At 44.8% G+C, this 27,021-nt stretch overlaps 1 protein-coding gene across 2 annotated transcripts in view; it reads right to left on the bottom strand.

Moving 5' to 3' along the window:
* Positions 1-454: 454 nt before the first annotated feature.
* The window catches only part of Phf12 (PHD finger protein 12), a 44,838-nt gene continuing 18,271 nt past the window's right edge, over positions 455-27,021 (bottom strand). Inside the window, exons 3-15 of one of the 2 annotated variants that reach the window (XM_005402698.2) lie at positions 21,005-21,077; positions 17,720-18,113; positions 16,276-16,396; positions 13,914-14,046; positions 12,629-12,793; positions 8,852-9,010; positions 7,454-8,249; positions 6,090-6,215; positions 5,212-5,355; positions 3,658-3,756; positions 2,767-2,849; positions 2,063-2,201; positions 455-1,718 (exon numbers count right to left, since the gene is read on the bottom strand). In XM_005402698.2, the coding sequence (XP_005402755.1) occupies positions 1,384-1,718; positions 2,063-2,201; positions 2,767-2,849; positions 3,658-3,756; positions 5,212-5,355; positions 6,090-6,215; positions 7,454-8,249; positions 8,852-9,010; positions 12,629-12,793; positions 13,914-14,046; positions 16,276-16,396; positions 17,720-18,113; positions 21,005-21,077 (2,767 nt within the window). In that variant the 3' untranslated portion in view covers positions 455-1,383. Of the gene's footprint in view, positions 1,719-2,062; positions 2,202-2,766; positions 2,850-3,657; positions 3,757-5,211; positions 5,356-6,089; positions 6,216-6,266; positions 6,364-7,453; positions 8,250-8,851; positions 9,011-12,628; positions 12,794-13,913; positions 14,047-16,275; positions 16,397-17,719; positions 18,114-21,004; positions 21,078-27,021 lie in introns of those variants that run through there. The other variant, XM_013503419.1, reaches the window with a different exon arrangement.

The following is a 27,021-nucleotide window of genomic DNA, read 5'->3' as shown; positions in this document are numbered from 1 at the left end:
GGGGGGGGGGGGGGAATACTGCTGGAATACTGAGGTGCTCTCTATGGAGGACACTACTCACAACTTCCTGGAGTCAATCTCTCACTAAGACCTAGAAGGAAAGATTTTAGTTTAATAGGGGTCCCAGGACTTTAGAATTAAGGTAATGCAGTAGATTTGTCTTCTGATGGATTGGCAGGTGTGATTTCAAGCCACGTAACTAGAGGCGGCACGGCTAGGACTAGTGATCAGATTCCACTCTATTAGGGTTCTCCAGAGAAACAGTGCCCCTCTTCTGACCTGCACCCTGCATAGGCTCGTTCATTTCCAACAACTCCCTTCTTCCCTAAACTACCCTTGGGAATTGAGTTCCTGGGACTAAGACCTCTTCAAAGGGTACCCCAATGGTTGGATCCAGATCACAGAAGGGTCCCCTTTAAGGGTGATGACAGGTAGGACAGACAGGCAGAAAACATAATTTGAAGTATTTTTTTTTTATATACAGAATACAGGAAAGTTTCTGTAAAGTCTAAAACATTACAATTACTATGTACATTGGTACTAGTTGTAGGGGTGGGAGGAGAGGGGGGAGCTGGGGTGGAAGGAAGAGGAGAAAAGTGGCAAGAGAACAAAAAAAGGAGACGAAACAGGTTTACGACAAAACATTTTTGCTACAATAGACAATTTGAGAAAACGTTCTAACACATGTAGTACTGTACACAGTTTTTAAAAACATTGAAAAAATGTCATCACTAGATGTATTTACACAAAATCCAAATACACTTTTCCTTATTTGAAATAAAATAGATGGACAGCCGGAAAAAGAATTCATTTCTCATTTGTCCATAATACACAGTAGCTACCTGTAGTGCAACTGCTGCAGAAAGAGAAAGTAACTCAGAGGGTGGGAACCACGGAAAGAGGGTGGGTAGCGATCTTTATATTAAATAAAACAATGATATTGTATAGATTTTGCTGTATGAAAACTGTATTTTTTTCTTTTAATATAAAACTATTGTCACTGCCACAAAATAGAACAAGTTTCTGATTATTTTACAACGGCGGGCGAGGGGGAGGGAGCAGGAGGTGGGGGGAAGGGTTTGTGTTGGAGGAAGTGTCCAGACCACAGGTCTTCCCTTCCCTGCCCACACTGTTCCTCAGCTCGGGTCTGCCGCTTTCCCATGAAATGTTGAGTACAAATATATGTGCAAATGCCCCCTAGAACTTGAGAAAAGAAAAAGGATTTTTAAAAAACAGTCAAAAGTTTTCTTCATTTCATGCAAAGATTGTAGTTGAAGGGTTTCTGGTAGAGTATAGAAAACACCCAGGCTTGGTTTGTGTACATTTTTGCATTGCAGGAGTCTTAGGCGGGTATGTAGGCTGGTGGCAGGGTAGCCACTAACCCTAGGGAACGGAGTTGGAGCGCAGCACAGGGCCCTGGTGGGGCTTGAGGGAGAGCTTCTCGGCCAAGACCCCATCCTGCAGCAGGCTGGCATCGCCTTTGGGCTGTTTGGTCGCAAACTCAGTGATGCTGAAGACAAACTGCAGGCAGCCCAGCTTGATGTAGCTGCCATGGTGCAGCAAGGCCGTGCCCTCCCAGCCGGCCCCACTGCCCCCAATCAAGCTTGAGCTGCTGGCTTTGCAATTGCAGGGTCTCCGCTGTGGCCCCTGGGCCTGGGAACTCATCATGGCTACCTCTTCACTTGGTTCTTCATCTTGTTTCTGATGTCGGCAGCGCCCTGGGAAAAAAGGAGATGGTCACATGAGAGGACCAGTGAGCCAACCCTCTTGCCCGTTGGCCAGGGCCAGCCCCCCTGCAACTCTCCATTTCAACTGCTACATGACTAGAGGTAAGAGACACCCAGAAAGGGCTGGTGGAGCCTAAAGTCCCCGAAGAGGTCTGCGTTGTATATGCACGTGGGTGCTCAGCACTGGCTTCTCCAAGGCCTTCCCTGAGCCCACGCGCAAGGACAGCCTGGCCAGTGGGACGGGGAAGCCAGAGACTGCAGGTTGTCGGCAGCATGGCAGAACCACTGTAACTGAGGCCTCAGCTTTGTGGCCACAGACCTCTGCTCCAACTTACTGATGACACTCTGCACTTTGGCAACAATACTGCTTGGGGGGGTTGGCGGGGTCTTCTCAGAGAAGTCACAGGAATACAGCACGTTGTCCACCGTTGTCCCGTGCTCACTGTAGTTTAACAGCTCATAATGTTTGGTATTCTGAAGAGGAGGAGGGGAGATAAGATGTGTGGTCTGTTGTGTGGGGCCTGGAGCTAAGGGGAGAAAGGACACACAGAGAAGGCTATGCTGCTCTACCTCGGGAGTATTCACATTCTTCTCCTGTCATGGCCCCAACCTTTCAGAATGGGGCAAGACTCACCTCCTTGGGGAAGCCTGTCTTCCTAGTGTCCCCAACCCCCTGCTCCATTCTTCTGCCTCCTCACCACTGGCTCTTGTTGATATGGCATTCACAGGCAGATGACAAAACCCACAGGGACAATCCAGAGCTCAGCTTCCTTTTACGCTCCCCCGCTTAGGGTGGACTCCCCCCGTTGTGCGTATGACCAACCTCAGGTGAAACCATAGCCTTGCTCCTGAAAACAAGTACCTATTGTAGGCTGCCCTTTCATACCAAGACTTTCTCTTCTATGTATGACAGTGGGGGAAGAAGAGAGGACCCCTTATCTTCCTCCTCCTCCTCCTCGCAGGGCAGTGAATGAAAACCAGCAAGGGGGAGAGGCCGTAGGCTGGGAAAGCTCCATCCCAGTCCATCTCCGTTCCTCACCTCATCATAGAATATGCAGGCGTGTTTCCCGGACACGTAGTTACAATGACCATAGTTTGTAAGGCACACATCCATGTCAGCTCCTGCAAAGCAGCAGGAGGAAAGGAAAGCAGAGAACAGATTACAAGGTGTATGTGTCGGGGAACATAAGGAGGAAAACAGTTAGCTTCTGGTTGGCTGGGTGAGTGGAGTAGAAACTTTGAGAGGCAGGTAGCTCAGGACCTCCTCCTATTTTTCAACAAAATTAGGTGTCTTTTCCAATCCTCTGCTAAACAGCTGTCTTTGTTAACTGGTCTACTTTAGAACATGTGACTGCTACCCAGAAGCACAGTGAGTTACTGAAGAAGATGGGAACACAACATACTGATGCAGGGCTTTATATTACCTGAAAGGGAAATTCCCAGGCTCAGGGTTAATCTGTTTGTTGCTCTGTGCCAGATGCAAGACTAGCTGGGGTTATAGCTCAGCAGCACAAGCGCCTGCCTGGCAAACGCAAGGTCCTGAGTTTGATTCCCAGTACCAAAAAAACTGCACACACATGCAGGACCAACTGGAGGCTGGATAGGTAGGAGCCCATCATTTTTTAAGATGTCCAGGGACAAGCATTTGCCCTCTCCTTGGGTTTTGCCCTGCAGTGTTTCAGCTGCTCCGAAGCAGCAGTCAGAGCTGACTTTTATCCTCGGTGTCACACTAGGTACATACAGAGCAAAAGGGCCCATGTGAGGAAAGCACCCAACTGTCTGGTTTCTTGCTGGAAAGCCTGGGTTAAACCCATCAACTCAGAAAGGGCTTCCCTCACACCTTTCTAGCTTCTAAGGGAAAGAGTGCTGATGGTTAGAGCTTAAGACATCCAGTGCCTCTCTTGGCTCCTGACTGGCTCGATCGGCTTACCTGTCCCGATGTAGAGGGTTCGATAGCACATGTTCACAGCGCCTCCCAACCCTAAAAGAGGGTAGAACACAGCTCGGGCTTGTACCTCCTTTCTTTGCACTGGAAAACAAACACAGGGACAGGACCATTCAGAAACTTAGAATGGTATAACTCAAACATAAAATAACAAAACCTGGACCTATGGTTTGTAGTGTGGAGAAAATCCCTTTGGATGACTCATGTCTGACACTGAACTGCTCCAGGGTGAGACCTGTCCCCACCCACAGCATTTCCAATATGGGTAAGGAGGACCATTTTTGAGGATGGCCATAGAGTTCAAGAATGTTAGTAGAGCAAGCGCCTGGCTGCTTGCTGGTTCGCTTATCAGGGACATTCCAGCAGACGCTAAAGGGAGAACAGGGAAAAACAGACGGCACGGATGGGTGTTTCTCAAGCTTTAATGTGCACACAAATTGCCTATGGATTCTGTTAAAATGCATGTTCTGGGCTAGGGATGTAGCTCAGCAGTAAAGCATTTGCCTAGCATTCATGAGTCCCTGGCTTTAATTCCCAGCCCTCAAACAAAAGACATTGGGGGGAAAAAAAAGGAAATCCTGATTTGGTACATGGCTCTCAGGAGATGCATCAGCATTTGGGCAGTGGTGGCGAACCTGTGGCACAGTGCAGTGTATCATTGAAAGCTTTAAAATGTTTGCTATCACGGGTCTAGGGACATAATTTTTGAAGCAAGAGGCTCTTAAAGGCTAATGCTAAGGGATAACCAAGTAGAGATAACACTTGGGAAGATCTCCAGGTTTGACCACTGTTATGTATTTTTCATCTTGACTCACAAAGTTCCCTTGTAAGAAGCCCTTCTAAATCAAATGTGCAAAAGCAATTGATCAGAGGGAATACCACATATACTCTGTAGTAGTGGTAGCTGCCGTTTTGCTACTTGTGATTAAACCCAGGACCTTTGTACTGAGCTACATCCTCAGTCTTTTTTTTTTGGTGTGATGCTGGGGTTTGAACCCAAGGCCTTGTACATGCAACGCAAGAACTCTACCAGTGAGCCATGTCCCCAGCCCCTCCCAGTCCTTTTGAGACAAGGTCTTGCTAAATCACTAAATTACCCAGGTGGGACTAGAACTTGTGATCCTCCTGTGTCAGGTTTCTTGAATACTGGAATTACAGGTGTGTCACCATTTCTAGCTGCCTGGAAGCTGCTTTGTGGTCTTTTTTTTTTTTTTTTTCCGGTACTGGGAATCGAACTCACGACCTTGCGTTTGCCAGGCAGGCGCTGTGCTGCTGAGCTAAATCCCCAGCCCCTGCTTTGTAGTCTTACAGTGAACTTGTATGAAAGAAAGTTACAGCAAACTTCCCCAAGTCTGATCAGAAAGCTGTGGTTGTCATCTCATTCCTGCTCTGAAGAAAAAAAAAAAAAAAAAAAAAATCACAGCGCTTTATGAATCCCATCAAAGACTCACAGGGAGCGTTGAGCTACCAGAAACTGACATTTTCCATGGAGGTGAGGTAGTTATTCATACATATAGTGGCAGGTATATGCATGCCCACCTTCTGTGTGGTGCCCTCCGGAAGCCATCGGATGTGTCCCAACACTGCCTGGTGAAGCTTGGACCCGAGAGGGAAAAAGCTGATGTATTCTCTGCAAGGCCAGAAACTTGATCAGCTTCTCATCCAGCATATTTATCTCGATTTCTATCAACCAAAGAGAAAGATCAAAAAGGAGCTGAGGAGGAAATGGAATGTGGAAGTAGATAAAGGTCTAAGGGCAAACAGTTAGATTTTTGCTTAAAAAGCATAGACTACAGATGGAGTGGTGCAATAACAGGCTCCTGGGCACCTCAACTGCCATTTCAGTGAGACAGCCCTGGTACAGGCTGTGCAGACTCCAGCTGCAGTAAGGTAGAATGGTTTTAGGTAAGGTGGTCCTAGAAAGGCAGATCAAAATAAACTACTTGTTGATATGTGACGGAGGATTTGTATGTCTGGTGAAGACTTTAAAAGGTATTTTTCCAGGGCCTTCACACTGAGTTATGTCTCTACCCTCCCATTCCTTTTTATTTTTTTGACACAGGGTCTTGGTAAGTTATTAAGCTGCCCAGGCTGGGCTTGAATCTGCAATTTTCTTGCTTCAGCCTCCCAGAGTGCTAGGATTACAGGTGCGTACCACCACACCTGGCTCAAGACTTCTAAAGTGATTCTGTTCTTTTTCACTGGTTCACTGTGGCTACATTCTCCCTTCTTTAGATTATATATATGTGAAAATGTAGAAGGCAGGAACAAGACAGGGAGTCTTATCCCACTTCTCTATCCAAATGGACACACCAATCACCCCTATGTCCCCAGCCCTTTGGGATCCTCTCTCCCTCTGAAAGGAGTTGAACACTGCCCAGGGACAGCAACTTTAGCACAGCAGCTCGCTCACTCACCTCCATTGACATCCATAAATGCTCGAAGTGAGTTGGTGAGGTCCACCATGGCAGTAGAGTTGGCTGGGAAAGAGGGTACGGTTAAAGCGCTTCCTATGGATAACGTGCCGGGGCTGACCTTGCCATCTGGGGACGGAGCAGGAAGACTGTTACTTACGTCGCCTGAGGGAAACCCACCGGTCCAATCCCCCACTGCTGAGACAGGTCTGGATTTCGGACCCAAGGTGATGTTCCCTTCTTGATTCTCAACCCATTGGCTCTGGAACTCCTAGAGCTAAAAATGTGTGGTGAGGAAGGGCAGATGGAACGACAATGCACCCGGGCACGCAGGAATTTCCAGAGCACTGAGAACCACTGCAATCCACTGCTCTGGGGAAAGTGGTGGGGGAGCTTCATTCCCTGGGCCATGACCACCTCCCTGCTGCCTCTACTCTTACAGAAGTAGTGCCTGCCCCTATAGTTCCTGCCTGCTGACGTATTATTCACAGCGTGCAAGATCTATCCACGCTGGTACTCAGAGATAGACAGAGACAGGAAAACAGCCTAAGAGTAGGGCCATCCTGGGACCAGGGGCCCCCATGCAGAGCAATCAGTCACCTGGTTACCGAGACTCCCAGGTGACTAGGAGGCCGGCTTCAGTTCAGACGGGAGAGACCACAGGGGTTTCCAGCAGCATCTGAAACCTGGTTCAGATGCTGGGGTCAGCAACCTCAAGGTCCAGAGTGCTAACTGGGGACAGCTGAGAGAGTAGGCCCACACTGGGCCAAGTTCAGACTTAAGGGACTGCCCTTCAGTGTGAGGCCTGAGAACAAGCTTCTGGGCCACACCAACCTCTTCAGGAATCCCACTTGGCAGCTACTCTGAAAGGCACTGCTGCTGCCTGTCCCTGACACAGAAGTTCCTCAAATGAGCTGGTTCTGACAGTCTGCATCGGGCATGGCTTTAGTTTGATTTATGTGGATCATGAAATACCAATGCTGTCACCCAGAACCTCAGGCTGACCCCAGTGATTCCAGGGAGCATGCTGCCTTCTTCTAAAGTAATGGAACAAGACGGGCAGAAGATTAGGCCTGGAAGGTGAGAGGAGTCAGGAGACCCAGGCTGTAGTTCCAGTCCTGCCACTGCCACGGTAGGTCGCCTTAAGGAAATCACTTTAGCTTTCAGTCCCCAGCAACCCCACCTGTAAGATGGGGATAAATTAACATGTACTTCCTCTTCTATTACAGATGTACAGGGAGGACAAGCAGTACAGAAATCAAAGTCCTCTGACACATTCACAGGGATATAAGTTTTTTGGAATCTTCAGTCTCATTTGCCAAGAGCATAAACTTATTCCAAATCACCTGAAGCTGAGCAGCACTCACCTGATGATGGCGCTGGTGAGCAGAATCGTTGATTGGCTCCTGTGGCCAAGACACTGTCTCCTGCTGCTTGGGGGGGAGTGAGCACCCGGGTGGCATTTGGGGGTGAGCCCAGTGGCCTTGAATCTGTCAACGGAGGTCCTATCTGGGATTGGACAGTCTTTCTTTGCAAAGTGCTGGTGTTCTCGATGCTGGCACAAGAGCTGGGGACGGAAGGGGGCAGGCTTGGGACAGGAACCAAACTCCTCTGAGGGCAAGAGCTGGGGCCAGTGGCATTTTCTGTCTTCACAATGATGCCAACGGTGTGGTTCTGAAGCCCCCCAGCCGCTGGTGGCGTGAGGGGCCGGGGCCAGCCTTGTCGGTGTGAGAGGCCCGGTAGGGGGTTGTTGGCGCCTGGAAGTCGCCTGGGGTCCGTGGAATCTGTGGGGCTGATGTAGAGGTGTGGGCCATTGGCTTTCACCTCTGTGTTCACTGGCCCGTTGGCAGTCCCACAAGGGGCTTTCTTGGATTTTTCCGCACAAGAACTGCAGCTGATGTCCTCTAGGGCTGGGGGCTGGTGGGGTGGAGAGCAGCTCAGGGAATTCTGGGTGCTAATCCCTGAGGGGCAGGATAAGGGGTAGTGGGAAGGTGTAGGTGCCTTGTCAGCGGTTTGCAGGGAGGTGGTGATTGAGCTGTCAGTCACAATAACAGGCTTAATATCAGCCTTCTCTGTCTGTTCAGAGTCCCAATGCGAAGGCATCTGCTTAGCAGATAAATGTTTCAATATGCTGCACTGGAGCGCAACAACACTACAGAGCCACTGCAACGGAAGGAGAGGAGAGGAGAGGAGGGTGAGAGGTCTGGGAGGCGCTGGTCCATCCTGCCACAGCGGCCAGGGCTACAGCAGCAGAGCTGACAAGTACTGTTTCCGAGGTCCCAACTCGAATGCCCAGTAAGGGTGTGCTTGACTCCTGATAGGATTCCACTTCCATTCCCAAGCAAGACTTGTTGGTACACTCAGCTGGTAATGCCCTGGACAGCAGAGCTTGGGATTCCCGCTTTGGCTCTGCCCCTAAGGTTCACCTTGTGACTAATAGTCAGCAAGTACCCTGGCACCTGTGGTATGTCCAACACTAAGAACTAACCTCTCTGTGGGTCTAGTCATCTCTTTCTACCATACAGATTTGCCCAGCGTGCAGTGCACTGGGGGACCGATGGAGAGGAGCAGACCGGTTGACTGTAGTTCTCTTACTTGCCTTTGGGATCTGAGCCAGAGGTTCTCTGTGGAATACTCAACTCTTGAGGGAGTGGGAGGGAAGGGGGTGGAGATGGGAATGATAGACACTGAGGCTACTTCCAATAACAGCTGCAGTGAGATGGAAGGAAGATTCGATTTGGAATCCCAGCTTTGCCTTCACTCACCTCTTGCTGTTCTGCCTGAGTGGCTAAGTGCTCAGAGTTCAAAAGGTGCGTCTGTGATTCCTCGGGGATCCCATTGCAGATCAGCTCCCCATCCCGAATGGCCGCAGGTGCAATGAGAGGGGGTGGAAACTGGTACTGAGATTTTATAGCATCAGGAACCTGTTCAGGATAGATAGAAGGAGGAAGGAAAGGGAGGTAGTGCCAACACGTCCAGCTGATTCTGCCCTGGCACGCCGTTCTGTCTGTGGTGCTAGTGCCCAAGGGACCATCTACTCTGGGGTCCCCCGAGGACAAAAAGGCTCAGTGTGCTGTAACTGCTCTGTGTCCCCCTTTGACTCTGACACACACACACACCACACTAGCTTGAAAAGGCACAGAAATGCAAACAGCAGGTAGGGCCTCCACTTTTCTTCATCAAAGTCCAAGGCCCGCAGAACTCAGAAATCACTGCATGCTGTCTTCTGCTTTGGCCTGAAATGTGTAAGACTGACATTGGACAGGGCTTCAGAGTGTTACTAGGTTCTCACTGCCCTGTGTCAAGTTTGCGAAGTGGCTGAGCAGTAACTAAGAGATAAGTTAAATGAGGTCACATTCATGGTGGAAATGCTCAGCATGAAGCCTATGTAAGCACCCAATCACTGTTAATATTTATCATCCCTTCATTCATGACTCATGAAACTGAAGACCTCTGCTGCACAAAGACAGAAGACACTCTGACTGACACCATGTTAAGAATGAAAAGTTCACACAAGCAAAGAGTCATTCATACATTAAGCCAACATTTATTGAGCACCTCTGGAATCTGACACTATTCCAGGTCCTAGAGGCCCATTGATGAAGAAACTTAAGCCTTGCCCTCAAAGAGCTCATAGTCTGATGGGGAGAAAAACTTACAAATATAACAATACAATGTAGTGGGTCCCAGATTAGAACTATCCATGCCTAAGATGCTAACTAAAAGAATATAAAGGTTGCCAGGGATATAGCTGAGTGGCACAAATACCTGTGTGGCAAGCGGAAGGTCCTCAGTTCGATTCCCAGTACAAAAAAAAAATGTATTTTAGCTTGGGAGACTGGAGTCTGGGATTGGGGAAGATTTTCTTTGGTGGTATGGGCATTAAACCCAGGACCTTGTGCATGCTAGGCAAATGTTCTTCCACTGAGGTACATCCCCAGCCTAAGGGAAGATTTTATAGGAAATCAGTATTTAAACAGACTTGGGAGTTGAGAAAGAACTTCCTGGCAGCTGAAAGGGAAGTAAGGGTAGGACAGCAGCATGGAAGGCACAGAGATATGAAAGTACTTGATGGAGTTGGAAAACATCTGGAGAAGCAATAGATTTGATGACCAACGTTTTATGCAGGAAGGGAAGCGGAGCTCAAATGGCTCCCAGATTTTTGGCCTAAGGGGTTGGGTAGAGATGGCTATCATTCACTGACGCAGGAAATATAGGGAGAAGACTAGATTTGGAGAGGCAGAAGACTTTTAGTCTTGGGCAGATTGAGACTGAGATACACAAGGAAAATGGAGCTGAGAGTTATCACAGGGCGTCATGGGCTTTCTCACCCAGTGCAGGGAGGATAAGGCAGTGAGGACCGGCTGCCATCTGAGAAGAGTGAATATGTATGTGGAAGAGCTACTCCCAACACAGATGTCAAGTTCTCAGCAGAGTGTGCCTGCACTGCTATAATCAAGGGTAAAGGCCACTATCCTAGGGTGCAACACCCCTTAATCCACTCTCAAACTGTCCACGAACAAAATGTTTTCAGGCAACTCATGATCTTAATTTTCCTTAATAGGGAAACATTTAAAAAGGGGGAATAATACAATGGTAGTGTGTGTCAAGGTCTTCTGTTCACTTCAGCAGCCAGGATCTCTTTCAAATTTACATGGTGAATTACACAATATGGATTACTTTTAGATCCATGTAACAAGAGGCATAAGGCATGCTACCTGTAATATTCCAGCCTCCAACTAGAAACACTTTAATTTTAGAAAACCTGTGTTTCCCTTGGAGTGTAAATATTTACCCAGTTAAGAATTTGTTATACAATTTAACAGCGTCTTGCTGGGACTGACACCCACTGGAGGTGAGGGAGTGGTGTAACTGAGTTTAAAGTGTGCTGCCACCAGGTGGCCATATTTGAGAACTGCTGGTTTCCGCTGATACACAGGACTTTTAAAAGATAAAGTTTATACACGGATATATATAGGTTTGGGGCCTTCTAGATTAACTGAATGAGGAGATTGATTAGCTTTTGAGAAACAACAAATATTTTTTCTTTTTGGTTTTTTTCAAAGAAGGTTTCACTATGTAGCTTAGGCAGACCAGAAATTCAGTATGTAGCACAACCTGGCCCCAAACTCAAGATCTTCCTGCCTCAGCTTCTCAATGCTGGGATTAAAGGCATAAACCACCATGCTGAATTTACAAATGCTTTTCATTTTGTTGTTGTTGTTGTTCTTTTTCTTCCAGTACCAGGAATCGAACTCATGACCTTGTGCTTGCCAGGCAGGCACTGTGCCACTGAGCTAAATACTTTTCAATGAAGGATTTTTTTCTGTCAATCTCTGAGGATAAAGTTTAGCAACTATCAAGCACATACAAATGCTAGTTATTATTATTATAGCAATGCTACAATTTGGGGGGTGGTGGTTGACACAGGGTCTAGCTATGTAGTACAGGTTGGCCTTGAACTCACTACAATCCCCCTGCTTCAGCCTCCTGAGTGCTGGGATTACAGGCATGCACCACCACACTTAGCCAGCAAGGCTACAATTTGGAGTACTGGTGATATGTTAACAGCAGTCTCAAAACATAGATTAACTTATTCCCTCCTCTCCCACTTTTTAACAGTACTGGGGACTGAACCCAGGGCCTTTGCACTGAACTATACAACCCTAGCCATTTTTATTTTTATTTTATTTTTGGTACCAGGAATTGAACTCAGGACCTTGCATTTGCCAAGCAGGTGCTGTGCCACTGAGTTATATCCCTGGCCTTTTATTTTTAATTTTGGGACAGGGTTTAAATAAATTGCTACTAGGCTAGGTTTGAATTTGCGATTCTCCTCCCCCAGCCTCCCAGAGTGCTGGGATTACTAAAGCTGAGTGTCCTCATGCCCAGTTTAGATTGAACTCTCCTTTAAACATTTTTCCCTGTAATTCCTCAGCTGGAAATATCTCCTCACTTTCCACATGGCTCTCTTTACTTAACCACCTGCCCCTTCACCTTACCAGACAGTTCTTGGACAAAGGTCATTTAATAGGGATAGATGAGTATCAGGTGATGGAGCAGTGACAACTAAGCACAACTGACTTTGGTGGACAGGCTAAATAATTCTTATCCTTCACAAAACTAGAGACCTGTGGACTTCTAGAGCCTAACTGGCCCTCACGATCCTTACCACCATCCTCCAGTGTTAAAAAACATAAGGTCATTGCCAGGTGTGGTGGTGCATACCTGTAATCCCAGTACTCAGGAGGCTGAAACAGGAGGACTGCCCCAAGTTCAAGGCCAGCCTGGGGTAGATAGTGAGCTCAAGGCCAACCTGAACTGCATAGCGAGACCAAACCAAACCTAACCAACCAAACAAACAAGAAACCATCAAAAACAAACCAAACAAAACATAAGGTCAAATTCATTACTTGGTGACACACCAAAGAAAAATCTCTGGGGCTTCAGTTTTCCCATCTATAAAATTGGGATTAATACCTTGTCCATCCTACGGAGACAATCAGAGACCATCATCCCGTTTGTTCTGGGTTGTGACTTACCTTTAAGCTTCTTCTTTTGACTGACTGGAGCACACGGCGGTTGGGAGGGTATTTCTTATGAATTCGGTTCAGGAAGTCCACTTTGACTACGTGCTGTGAAATGGTGTCCTGGAAACGATCAAACACCTGGCACCGATTGCTCAGTGTCATATTCTTCTGGTTCAGCTAGGAACAAAGCAGAAACATCCCTATGGTGAGCCTTGAAAGATCCTCCCCTTCCTTCTAGCTTGCCCATTTTTTGGGTTTAAAAGACAAAGCTCTTTAGCCGGGCATGGTGGTGCATGGAGGCTGAGGCAGGAAGATTCTAAGTTCAAGGCCAGCCTCAGCAACTCAACCAGACCCTGTACCAAAATTAAAAACAAAACAAGCTGGGCGAGGTGGCACATGCCTGTGATCCCAGCACTTGGGAGACAGGCAAGACAATCACAAGTTCAGGTCAGGCATGGTGGTGCACGCCTGTAATCCCAGCACTTGAGAGGCTGAGGCAGGAGGGGCATTGCGAGTTCAAGACCAGCCTGGGCTACAAAGTGAGCTTAAGGCCAGCTTGAACTGCATAGCGAGACTCTGTCTCAAAAAAACAAAACAAAACAAAACAAAACAAAAAAAATCACAAATTCAAGGCCAGCCTGGGCTACATAGTGAGCTCAAAGCCAGCCTGAACTACGTAGCGAGACCCTATCTCAAACCACACCAAATCAAATCAAACCAACCAAACCAAACCCTGCTGGGGAAGCAACTCAGTAGTACAGTGACCCAGAGTTTGTTCTTTAGAACTGGAGGGAAAAAAAGGATTTGTTCTGACAGCGTCCTAGTTAGTAAATTAAGCAAAACCTTTAAGCGGCTAACAAAAATAACCAGCTAAAAATTTCTCATCTGCTGGAAAACTGTTCCTTAAGACATGCATTTGTGCAGGGCATGGTGGCCCTTGCATGGGCTACATAGTGAGTTCAAGGCCAGCCTGAACTACATGGTCAAATTCTGTCTCAAAGAAAAAGAAATTAATAAACTTCCTGTTTAGTACTGTAACATCAATTGTTTAGTTCACTATAGGAGAAACTACAAACCAACCAAGCAGTACTGGGTTAAGTCTGTCTGTGCGGTCTTAACAAAATATTGTGGGAAGAGGCACAATGCACAGGTGAGGTATGTCAAAATTACTAGAACTGAGTAGGATGGACTGCAGAAACGACAGTGAACTCTGGCACAAAGCTGACTTTAATATGCTTTCTACTGAATCAGTTGTCCCAGCCACACCTTAGGACTGAATGGACACCGCTGTGCTTACCACCACATGTTCGATGTGATTTGGGCACATCCATCTGCCCAGGGGCATGGCAGTGAGTGGCGGCTCAAGGCAGTCCATGTGAAACAGGAGGGGGCAATAGTCACACTGGATGAGAGGGGCCACGCGGCAACTCCTGCAAAATAAGAGATATAAGGCATTTCTGTGACAAGATGGGAAAAGTCAGACTAATTCTGCACTATGTTAACAATCCTCCTTCTCCTCCCCCCCCCCTTTTTTTTAAAGACAGGGTCTCATTATGTAGTGGAGGCTGGCCTTGAACTCATGGTGATCCTCCTGGCTCAGCCTCCTGAGTGCTGTGATTACAGGTATGCATCACCAAGCCTAGGAGTCTCCCCTTTTTAATACTAACATTTTTTGGTATCTTTCCCCCCAATGATTCAGGTATATTTCTGATCAAGATGATGGATACACTGGAGCTATCTCTAGGCTCTTCATTAGTTTTTCTTCTAAGAAGAAATGTGTCTTGCAGGGACACAAATGTTTCTGCATAGTTAAAGTGGCTTTAGCAAGAATGATCAATGCTCATTTCCCACTGGAGAAGATGGCCAATTCTATTCTGATACTGATAATAAGCTGATCTTTCTACTCATTAAAAGAGGGCAAAAGGCTGGGTGTGGTGGTGCACGCCTGTAATACCAGCACTCAGGAGGCTGAGGCAGGAGAACTATGGTAGGTTTGAGACCTGCCTGGGCTACAAAGTAAGCTCAAGGCCAGCCAGAACTGCATAGTGAGACCCTGTCTCAAAAAGAAAAAAAAAGAGGGCAAGTACCTCATTTAAGAAACCATTAGCAAAGCTGAGTGTGGTGGTGAATGCCTATAATCTCAGTACCCTGGGAGGCTGAGGCAGGAAGATCCTCAATTCAAGTCTAGTCTAGGCAATTTCTTTTATTATAATAGTATTTTTTATTTTTTTTGAGACATGGTCTTACTATGTAGTTCAGGATGGTCTTGAATTCACAGCCATCCTCCTGCCTCAGCCTCCTGAATGCTGGGATTTCAGATGTGCACCACTATGCCCAAGTATAACAGTATTTAGTAATAACATTTATAAGCATAAATTTATCTGGAGACATAGAAGCTCTTGTTTGTTGGGCAGGTTAACGAACGACACTAAATGTACCTATCCAAGTTGCCAGATACATCAGTTCTGTTCAGAAGAAAGGCCTCTGACATAAGAGGTAAACTTGTTTCTTCTATACCAAATGTTCAAGTCACTTAGGTTCTCAAACCAAATCAATGGGAGCTTTGAGTCCTTAGCCTCCTCCGGGGCTGTGCTGCTGCCAGGTCTAAAAGTTTACCCCAGCACTGTTCTCAAAATCTGATCCAAAAGCCTAGGCAGTTTAGTGAGACCCTGTCTCAAAATAAAACATGGCTGGAAATACAGTGAAGGCCCTGGGTTCAATCCCCAGTAGAGTACTATAGACAAAATAAAAACCAAGCAAAACCATCACAACAATAAAAATTTAAAAACACAACAAACTATACAACTGAACTATACAACAACTGTACAACAAACTATACAACCAGCAACCTTTTCAGAGTCTTAACTGCAGAAAAAAATTTCTTTTTCTGCATAATGCACTTGGCATGACTGACAGTAAGAGGGAGATATGTGGCAAAGTGACTTTGGTTTCTACTATAATATTCACTGGGTCCTCAAGATGCACTGGAGCCAGACTGTCCTGGTTCGGAGGACTAATGCACTATTATCTAGTTCCTTATAGCTTTTGCTATGGAATACTTGCCCAGGGCCTTTTGGAAGTTATCCAGTCTAATCCGCACTAACCACCATGGATACTTGTATTAATTTTATTTTATTTTATTTTATTTTATTTTATTTTATTTTATTTTATTTTATCTGTCTGTCTGTCTATCTTTCTACCTATCTTTTCGAGACAGGGTCTCGCTATATAGTTCAGGCTAGCCCCGAGCTCACTTTGTATCCCAGGCTGGTCTTGAACTCACAATGATTCTCCTACCTCAGCCTCCCGAGTGCTGGGATTACAGGTGTGCGCCACCACACCCAGCACTTGTATTAATTTTAAATTCATCTTTAGTAATTTAAAAATGCTTTGCCTTGCCCCAGGACCTGGGTCTCTGCTGGCCATAATTCTTTCTGCTAGCTAGTATAAATTCTCATGCTTCAGTTTAAGTCCAACTCTTCTTGTTCCAAGTCTCTATCAAGACAGTTAATAGTACTGTACCAGATGATCAGTCAGCTGGCCTCTGTGTACTCATACTGTCAGACCAGGGGTGATCCACATTTAACATACAAGGTTTGGAAGAAAGAAAACACATTTGCTGAATGTAAGGAAGAAACCCTTGATAGAGAAGAAAATACCTGTTACACGTGAAGCAGACTTTGACCGGCAAAGGAACAAGACCATTGTGATCTAACTCGTGCTGCGTTTTCTTAACATTTTTCCCTGTGGTTTCTTCCTTTCTTCTTCTCTTGCTAGAACCTAAAAAAGAAAATGGTGGTGCTGACCTGTCCCTGGGGTGAGATGTGGAAACAACATGAAGTGAAAGGAACAAATCTTAGCAAAAGTAATGTGCCAAAACCTGGATATGGATCTTTGAGGCCTCCAGGGCTGATTTCAAGGAAGAAAACAGGGTAGGAAGGGAGGAAAAAGAAGGCTGAAACATGTGAGAACCATAAGCAGAAATCACCTGTTCTGTAGCGGAAACACATCTGACTGTTCTACAAAATTGAGGTGATCAGAAATCAAGCAACCTAAGAGATGTAAGTGTTCAAGGAGGTCGCTGAAGAAAAAACAATTTTAACACATTTTAAGAGAAAGAAAAGTCCTGATTCCATATGCATGATTTTAAGCCTAGTAATTTTCCTTCCTCTGAGAAGAAAAACTAAGATCTATACTCAGGAGGCTGAGGCAGTAAGGATTTTTAGTTCAAGGACAGCCTATGTTATAAAGCAAATTTAAGGCTGGCCTGGACTACACAGCAAAACCCTGTCTCAAAAGGGGCGGTGGTGGGGAGAGGGAAAGAGAGAGGGAAAGAGAGAGGGAAAGAGAAAGGGAAGGAGAAAGGGAGGGAGAGAGGGAGATACTGATAATAAGCTGGTAATATTCTTCGTAATTACTGTGTACTCTGATTCAACAATTATAGTATTAAGAATTTATCCCATAAATACACCCACACACTTGTACATGTATATAATGGTATATTTATAAAATTAGTTGTTGAAATACTACCTTAGTAACAAAAGATTAGGAACAAACTAAGTGGCAATTAATAGGAAACTGGCTAAATAAATTATAGCATATCTATACAATGAGCTATTATGCAACCATTAAAAAAATTGAGTAAATCCTATAGGACCTTGAGAGTATATCTTGATTGAGCTATGTATCTATCTATTTCTACACATGCAAAAAGAAATTCTAGAAGGATACAAAAGAACCAACCAGTGGTTATCTGTAAAGGGTAGGAAGAGAGATGACAGGAGTGGAAATACTTTACTGTAAGTCTTTTTTAAAAAAAAATAATTGTAATTTTTGAACCATGTGAATATAGTATCTATTTTAAAAAGAAGATGATATTAGAAAGGGGTAAGAAAGGAATCTGGAGACTCAGAAAATGGAAAACTGAATATGCACTGTAATACACAAAACCCTCGGAGATCTTCCAGAAAAAACCAGGAACAGGAAGGTGAGACAGTGGCTACACAGCAGTGACACTATTGCAAGCAGCACTGCTCTTTTGCTGGACAATAATCCTTTGGGGAAGCTGGAGTTGGGGAGAGGAAATGATGATGTGTGGCTGACCTGGTAGTGCAGTGGTACAAGTCAGTTCATTGGGCAACTGAAATTGGGTGGGATTCCGCTCCATGGCGGCAGCAATCAGCAGCTCAAAAGGCCGCCTTAGCTGGGGCTGCACATAGTCCGGCTCTGCTGCTACTGGCTCTTCGTCCACGTCAATGATGTCCTCATCAACGTCGTTCTGCTCAGAAGTTGGGGTCTCTGTGCTGGCGTTGGATGTGGGGGTGCCAGGCCGGCTGGCTCTCCTTTCCAGGATCCGGGCATGGGCAATGGCCTTGAGTTCAGTTTTGCTAGCTGATCTGTCCAACAAGTCACTGTCACTGCTGGGGGATGTAGTCCGTTTGCCAGATTTGTCCACCAGTCCATTGACATGGCCCAGCTCCTTTTTCTGCTCTCGTTTCTGTGCAAATGAATAGGTGGGCCCATCATGAAAAGTACCACAAAACACAGAGATGGGTGAACAATGTCCTACTAGACGATTATGCATAATCACAGAAGTCCCTTACATATCACAGAATCATCCACCTGAGGATTTGGGACACTGGTCTAGAGTTGACACAATGATAACTAAACTAAAGCTGCAAAAACTTGCAGCAAGGAAATCACCAAAAAGCATGGCAAGTTAGAAACAGTTACACAAATTACACATCATTAGCTCTTAACCCATCATATGACACATAACATCTATATACAAAGTATAGGGCAAAGGGCTAAAAAAGCACAGTAAGAATAAACAGCAAGAATGAAGTGAGAATAATAAAGAAAGAATCAATGACATCACTATAGTTTGTCTTAGAGGATCCTCACCTTCTGAATCGTTTAAGAAACTTTACTTAAGGGGCTGGGGATTTAGCGAGGATCCCCAGGAGGACCAGCTGGAGGATAGTGCCTTGTTTGTGGACTTTAGGACAGATATATCTATGGCTGCGGTCATGAGTTTGATTCCCAGTATGGGGGGGGACGGTGATGACGACGACTTTACTTAAAATATAGAGTCTGAAAAGCAAAGGTAAAATAGGCCAATAGAACTCTCTTTACAGGGAGGTTAGGTGCTGGCAAGAAAGCTAACTGCTACAAGGTGGAGGGGTATAGTCTGTGGAAAGAAATGACCTAGCAATCATAATGTCCAATAATGGCAGCTTTCAATATTTCCATTTTAACTAGGACTCTGAAAGTGTCACCTCTTAGAAGGTGGGTAAATGGAAAAACCTTAAGTGTACTCAGTAGGACTAGATAACTGGTAATACATTTTCCTCCAGGACTCCAAACAGAGTGGTCAAAGGTAAGTTTAACACTGGACTCCAGTCATGAGTTCTGGGATCTTCTCCCAGTGTTGCCACTAATTCCCTCTGACCCTGAGTGACTCAGACTGGTGGCCTGAAATTCTCCATCTACAAAGTGAAACCTGTAAAACCTTTCTTCTCTTCCCCTGAGGGGTATAATGGAGACAAAGAGGGTCACATATATGAAAGAGATCACTCTGAGCAGGGGGAAGACCTCACTTCCACTAGGAATCCTGAATATCAGGGTAGGTGAGGCCCATAAGTTGTACCACTTCATTCTACCTCAGTATAAATACAGGAGATCAAAAGGAAGTAGTGATGGTGGTAGAAAAGGCAGATTTGTCACTAGTGGGCAAAGAGGTCCAAGTGAAAAGAAGTCAGAGCAGAAGTGTCTTATGTTAGAAAAAGCGTACTATAATCCCAAGCAAGTAGTTCTGCTTCTAAAAAACTGATAGAGGTAACAGAGTTTTGGAATGGGACAAATTTAGTTCAAATCTTGGCTGTCTCAATTCCTTTCAATTCTTGGGAAAGTTATTCTACATTTTTCAGTCTTGGTTTCTTCCATTCTAAAACAGAGGTCTACTACTGGCACCTTCAGATGGCTAGATGGCTGTATAGATTAAATGGGATAATGGTAAAACACCTGGCATACGATGGGTACTAACCTAATGCCAGTTCCTTTTCCTCAACCCTTTTTTCCCCCTGGTTTTACCTCTTCTTCAACTACTTCCAACCTTTTCAGGTCCAGTTTCTTTGCATGGCAAGCTTCTGAAAGGTCTCTTAGTGTGCCTCTAAGTGGTCCTGCTCTAATCTAATTAGGCAGGCACAGGAAAAGGATCGTAGAAGGAGGACCAGCTGGAAGATAGTGCCTGGTTTGTGGACTTCAGGACAGACATATCTATGGTTGCGGTTAGAATGGTTGACTTGTCTTTTTTTTTTTTTCTTTTTGTAGTACTGGGGTTCAAATCCAGGGGAACTCTACCACTGAGTTACACCCAAAGCTCTTTTTTATTTTATTTTGAGACAGGGTCTTGCTAACTTGCCAGTCTGGCCTCACACTTGTGGTCTTCCTGCCTCAGCCTCCCAAATAGCTGGGATCACAAGTTTATCACCATGCCGTGTTAGCTCACTTTTTAAGAGGAACTTTTGTGCTTATGTTGGAAAAATCCTGCCTGTTACCTTCTTTTTAAAGGCTAAAAACTGTTACACACATAAACCACAGTCTCTTAAATCATCTCCTCATCCTGTTTCTGCAACCAAGGAAGCCGTCATTCATTGTGACATCATGTGTAAGGGCCAGGAAAACAGTGGTGATGTCACAACAAAGAAAAACTGCTCAGTGTATAATTAGGGAGGACAGAAGTGGTTTACAATTCATAGACAAAGTCTAATCCACAATCTGTAACTTGAAAGTTGGATCAATGCTAATCTGGGTGGAAACACACCTACTTCCTTTTCTGATAAGAAATAATTTAGTTCTCACACCTCCAAAATTCCCAAAATAGAAAATAATGAACCGTGTTCTTGAATACAGTACAGTACTGAATTATCAAAGCTGAGGGATGGGGAGCTAGGCAACTGGGGCACAAATGGGTTCAAAATCCTCTTCCTCCAGTATACTTGGTCAAGCCTCTATAAATCAGTGACTTTATCTGCTATAATGGGGTGAAAGAAAAATCCCTTCCATCAAACAGAAGTATCCTTTTTTTCTCCCCAGCCATGCATAAGATTGTCATATTTAGGTCATCTACTAGGAGGTCAGTAAGATCAGATGACTTATATCACCAGTGACTACGCATGGCTCAGTAAATCAACACACTTCTTCTGCCCATGTTTGGATTTTTTTGGCCCTACTGGATTCCTATCAGCACAGGGAGAGTAGGGTCATACCAAGGCTAGAAGTGACAAAAGGGACAAAAATGCCTTTAGGGCCAGACCATCTTAGCTGTAGATTATCAATGCTCTAGATCTAGGATTCTGAGCAAACTGCAGAAAGCAGCATTATTACCTTTCGGCGAACGGTGCACCGGTGACACATCCACTCCCCAGGAGGCAACATCTCTTCACTCAGTGGAGGGTTACTGTAGGGAAAAGACAAGAGCAAGACTTAGTAACTAGCCCTTTAATGGTTTGGTTTTTCTTTTGAGACAGGGTCTCCCTATGTAGTTCAGGTTGGCCTTGGCCTTGAAATCACTGTGTAGCCCAGGCTGGCTTCAAACTCATGCCAATTCCCCTGCCTCAGCCTCTCAAGTCCTGGGATTACAGGCATGTGCTACCACACCTCACAGTAACTAGCCATTTAATGCATCATGCAAAGGCCTAGGTAGGCCTGGCACAAGCTCCTAAACTCCTATTTTGGTCATTTCTGCAGCACTGCGTTCTGTTATCCTTCAAAATGCTTACTCAGCATGATTTATAATCACTTAAGGAGAGAACATACCTTGAAAGAGAAGCACCTCCAGTGCTATTAACACTAGGTTTACAGGAAAGGTTATAAGGGAATTGTTTGGCATCTGAAGAGTCAATCAAATCCCATATCATATTAATAAAATTATTAAAGAGTCTGCCAGACTTCTTTATTCTCCCTCCCTCCCAGGCTGGGCTTAAATTTGCAATCCTCCTGCCTCAGTCTCCCAGAGTGCTGGGATTGCAGCTGTGTACTACCTTGCTCAGCTCATACTCTTGTCTTTCTTTCTTTCGGGTACCGGGGATCGAGCTCACGACCTCATGCTTGCCAGGCAGGCACTGTGCTGCTGAGTTAAATCCCCAGCCCCTTACTCTTGTCTTTCATCTGCTGTTCAAAGCCTTGTCACACAGTCTCATTCCATCTTCCTGGCCCTCCTTCAGGTACCTTTCCCCCTAGTCAAACTGACAACCTGCTGTTTCTTCCAGTGCAACACCCTTACTCTAGGAAAGCTATGTCTATCATAGGGATGGCAAACCTATGGCACACAAGGCACAGCAGGCTGTTTGTATCACTGAAAGCTTGATTTAGAACTGAAAGCTGGTCTATCAAAACTCTATTCATCCTTTAAGGGCCACCAATCAGCCTGTAGGGGGGGTTCCAAGATGAATGCAAATTCTGTTCTACTTCCTAATCCACAGATAGTCCATTTCCTTGCTCTTGTATTGGGCTTGTCTTTAGGCTTGTTTTGGCCAATATAATGCACCAGATGTAACATTTGTAACTTCCAAGCCTGGGCTTTAAGGGATCTGCAGATTCTACTTTTATATGCTTGATATGTTTCACCTCAGAGCCTTGTTACCATGCTGTGAGAAGCCACACAGAGAAGACCTGCAGTGCTCTAATCAGCAGCTTCAACTGAATCCCACTAATAGGCAGCACTAACTACTGCTATGTGGAGGTTGAGGTTCTGTAGGAAGATTGGAAGTTTGGGCCCTGGGCACCTCAGGGAGACTTGATCTCAAAATAAAATATAAAAAAAAATTTGTTGGCTGGGGATATAGCTCAGAGGCACAGCGCCTACCTGGTGAGCACAAGGTCATGAGTTAGAGTCCTGACACAAAATAAAAAGTATGTGGGGGTGAGGTTATAGCTAGTAAGTCATTTGGACACACCAGCCCAGTCTAGTTTCTAAATAGTCTCAGCCAATAGCATATGGAACAGAAAACCATCCAGCTGAGCCCAGTCAACCCTCAGAATTGTGAGAAATAAAAACTAGTCTCTGTTTCAAATCACAGTTTTGAATAGCTGTTGTGACAGATAACCAAACACATATTCTCCATGAACTCTTTCCAGATTACTCATATATATTGCAGTTCTTCCTTCATAGATTAGTTTTCTTTTGGCATTTATGCTTTTCCTTGTGCAACAGTTCTCTTATTTTTGTTTTTGTTAGATCAAACAATATCTCTTTCCTCTTTATATCTTTGTAATGTAGAGGTTGTGTACACAGCTGTCACTTAGGAATTTAAGTCTGAAAATCAGAGCTGTGCAGGGCTGGGCTTCACAGATCTCCAGGTCATTGACGTCCAGTGTTATACTAAAAACCACATGTCACCCAATTAAATCCTTGGGGTCACACATTGTACCACCTATACCACAGTCATCCTCAAAGTGTGGTCCCCAGTTAAGCAGCCCAGCAACAGCATCTGGGAATTTATTAGAAATGAGAATTCCGCAGGCCATGGTGGCGCATACCTGTAATCCCAGCACTTACTGAAGCAGAAGGATCATTGGGAGTCCAAGGCCAGCCTGGGCTATATATTGAATTCAAGGCCAGCCTGAACAACATAGCAAGACCCTGTCTTAAAAAAAAAAAAAAAAAAAAAGCAAGTTCTGAGGGCACACCAGATCTAATAAATCATAAACTCTAGCAGTGGGGCTTAGCAATTTGTATTTAACAAGACCTCAAGGTGATTCTGCTAAACATCAAAGTCTGAAAAACACTGTTGTACAGAATAAGGCCACACACACACCCACGCGCGCACGCACACACAAACACTTTCTGAGACAGGGTCTTGCTATGCAGTTCAGGTTGGCCTTGAGCTCACTTTGCAGCCCAGGCTGGCCTCGAACTCAGAACAGTCCCCCTGCCTCAGCCTCCTGAGTGCTGGGATTATAGGCATGCACCACCATGCCTGGCTTAAAGCTATATTTATGCTTAAGAACTTCCTACTTTTGGTTCTTCAGAGCCAACTGTTTGGAATGATAAGAAATTTTTTCTTCAAAGATTATGAGAAATAGTGACAATGGCAACAACAACAACAAAACCCTTTATAACCTTACATACACAACTTTCTATTTTTATAATATAAAAGGACTCACTTTTAAGTCCTAGAGCTTAACACTATGCTGTTTTATTGTTTCTACCTAAAACAGCATTTGGATTTGCTCCTGCTTTGCCATGCTTTCCCCTTGAGCCCTGATCATATATGTCAGGTGCTCACTAAGGATTCATAGCTCATTGCTTCCCTTCTTCCCTGTTTCCTTAGTGGAATCTCAGGAGGATGCTTACCAGGAAGTGAAAACTGGAGACATACTCGCCTGTGGGATAGGTCTCCAAGCCCTAGAGGATCACAGGTGAATGTCACTAGTAAAGCCTTCCCTAGTTCTCTCCAATAATTTCTGCAACAGGCCACATCCAAAGTAATGAAATGCAAGCGTGTCGTTTGGAAGGGCCTACAGACTCTGCTATGCTTCAGCAACTATCATATTAAAATTAACCCTGAAGGCTGTCACTTCTGATTTTGTTTTTCATCATTTCTTTTCATCTGCCTGCTGGCACTGTACCAAGATACCCCACATCAAATATGGAAAGTGGAGAAGGGCAAGGCAAGGTGGTTTGGGTTTAGATCTTTCACCAATATGTGTACAGTCTTTTAACAACCCTCTATGTTTCCCTCAATCTATTCCCAATCTTGTTAGTAGAATGATATACCTTATTCAATTTTATTTATTTTTGATCTTTTTGAGACACCGTTTCCTATGCAGTTAGGGCTGGCCTTGAACTCACTTTGTAGCGTAGGCTGGTCTCGATCTCACAGTGATCCTCCTGCCTTAGCCTGGGATTACAGGCATGTGCTGCCATGCCCAGCCTAAAACACAATTTTGATCATGTACTTTCCTCATTAAAAAACCCTTTAATGGTACCCTTCCCCTATTGATTATAAGATAAAAATTGAGCTGCTCAGTTTAAGCTCCCCCTGTGGCCAGCACTCTGCCTCTTTCTCTACCTCCATAAATCTGCTGGTTTCTTAACACAGCCCTTACTGCTTTTCATCTGTAATCTCTGCTTCTCCAGTGCCACAACCTATAAGCACACAGGCCATTACCCTGTTCCTCTACCTGGAGAACTCCTTATCTCTTGTGACTCAAATCAAGTATTCTCTCCAGAAAGCTTTCTCTGATAATCCTGATTTCTCTTAGCACTTCCTTATCAGTCAAACCTGAATCACCTTTTCTATGCTTCATTTATCTGTACCCTCATACCCTGTACAATGCCTGGCACATAGTAAGTACTCAATAAAGCTTTAAAGAACTAGGAAATCTGAAATAGGTTTCTAGGAAGTGAGTTAACCACTCCAAAATCATGAGGCAGTAAGATAACTGGGCAGGCACTTGTTTCGGTGGTTATATCACACATGAAATCATTTATGTTTTCTAAGTCACAAAACAATGAGAAGACATGGGAGTCTAAGTCCACACCTGCAAACTGAACTACATACTAAGTACCTCACCCCTACTCATCCTTTCCCTTCTCATTTCTTTTCTGGAATTGAACCTAGAACCTCACATATGCTAGGCAACTTCTTTACCACTGAGCTACATCCCCAATCTTAATCTTTTTCCAACAACTTGATTTTAAATATTCTCTTTGTTAACACAGGGGTAAAACTCCTTAAAACTTGTATTAAACAGATCTCAAAAACAGCACCTTGTTTACTCCTAAAGGGTTTTTTTGGGGGTGGGGTGGGACTTTGTGATGCTAGGGATTTAACCCAGAGCCTTGGACATGTTCTGGAAATGCTCTACTATTAGTCTACATTCCTGGCCCTTCTAAAAGTTTAATTCTGAGATAAGGTCTTGCTGAAATGCTCAGGCTGTTCTTGAACTTGGGATCCTCCTGCCTCAACCTCCTGAATAGTAGGATTACAGGCATGCCAGCTCTTAAAATTTTTTAAAAATATTTTTGTGGTATAGGGGACCAAACCCACAGGTACCCTATCACCCTAGCTACATCCCCACTCCTTTTTTTGTTTGTTTGTTTTGTTTTGTTGAGACAGGGTCTCACTATGCAGGTCAGACTTGCCTTAAATTCACTATGTAGCTGAGGCTGGCCTTAAACTCAGTGACTCTCCTGCCCCAGCCTCAAAAATATGGGATTACAGGTGTGCACCACCATACCCAGCTCCTAGTCCTTTGTTTTTTATTTCTTAGTTTGAGACAGGGTCTGCTCTAAGCAATTTCTTTTAAGATATGTAGAAGGCAGCTTTCAACTCAAACTTCTATGGGAAAAGAATTCATGAAATCACTTAAGACTGTCATTGGAGTAAGCTCATGAACCAATTAAAAAAGAGGCTATTTGTTCCATACCAGAAGTACTACTCATAGGGAAGGGATTCCAGGAGGAAGGGTATTGTACAGACTCGGTGTGCTCATGTGTTGGTCACTCTGAAGACTTTTCCACCTCAGTTACCTATCCATCTCAAAGCTCCTTCTGACAATGGTGCCCCATAACCTTAGAGTGCGACTCTCAAACAATTCTATACATGCTAGTGCCTTTAAATAACAATATCCCTGTCAAGAAAAATAAGGTTCTAGCTGGGCATGGTGTAATTCTATCATTTTGGGAGGCTAAGGTTCAACTCCAGCCTGGCAACTTGGCAGGGGATGTAGCTCATTGTGAAGGCCCTGAGTTCACTCCCAGTACTGCAAAAATAGAACAAAACCACGAACAAAAAAACCCAAGGTTCTGCCCCAGCTCCCTTTCTTTCCCATCTGTTAATAAAAACAGTGACAGGGCCCATCCTTTATGAAAGGAAATCACTAGAAATTAAAAGCTAGGTGATGCTGAGCCTATTCTATCAGTCTTAGCTGTTCAGCAGTCAAAACCATGAAAACAATATAATGAACCACCCTCCCTGTACAAACATCAATATACTTCCTAATCACTAAAGCCTAGAAATAGCAGAGTAATAACTTCATCTCACATCAAGTGTATTACAGTTCACAAAGCATTTTAACAGATGCTCTTATTTGATATTCACTACCACACTGTCAGATAATTAATTCTTATCCCCATCATGTAGGTGAAAAAATTGACTTAGCTGAAGCCATAAGCTGGAAAGTAGCAGAAGTGGAACCCAAGTCAATGTCTTCTGGTTCTTTTGGGGAAAACAACAACAACAACAACAACAACAACAACTTTTTTTTTTTTGGAGACAGGGTCTCACTATGTAGTTCAGGCTGGCCTTGAACACATGGTTATCCTCCTGCCTCAGCCTCCTGACTGCTGGGATTAAAGAAGTGTGCAATGGTGCTTTCAAAACTTGAGATCGAGT

The sequence above is a fragment of the Chinchilla lanigera genome, unplaced genomic scaffold, assembly GCF_000276665.1.
Source record: "Chinchilla lanigera isolate Chin_1 unplaced genomic scaffold, ChiLan1.0 scaffold00080, whole genome shotgun sequence".
NCBI lineage: Eukaryota > Metazoa > Chordata > Mammalia > Rodentia > Chinchillidae > Chinchilla > Chinchilla lanigera.
The sequence above is the reverse complement of the archived record's forward strand: the minus strand, read 5'-3'. Positions and strand labels throughout refer to the sequence as shown.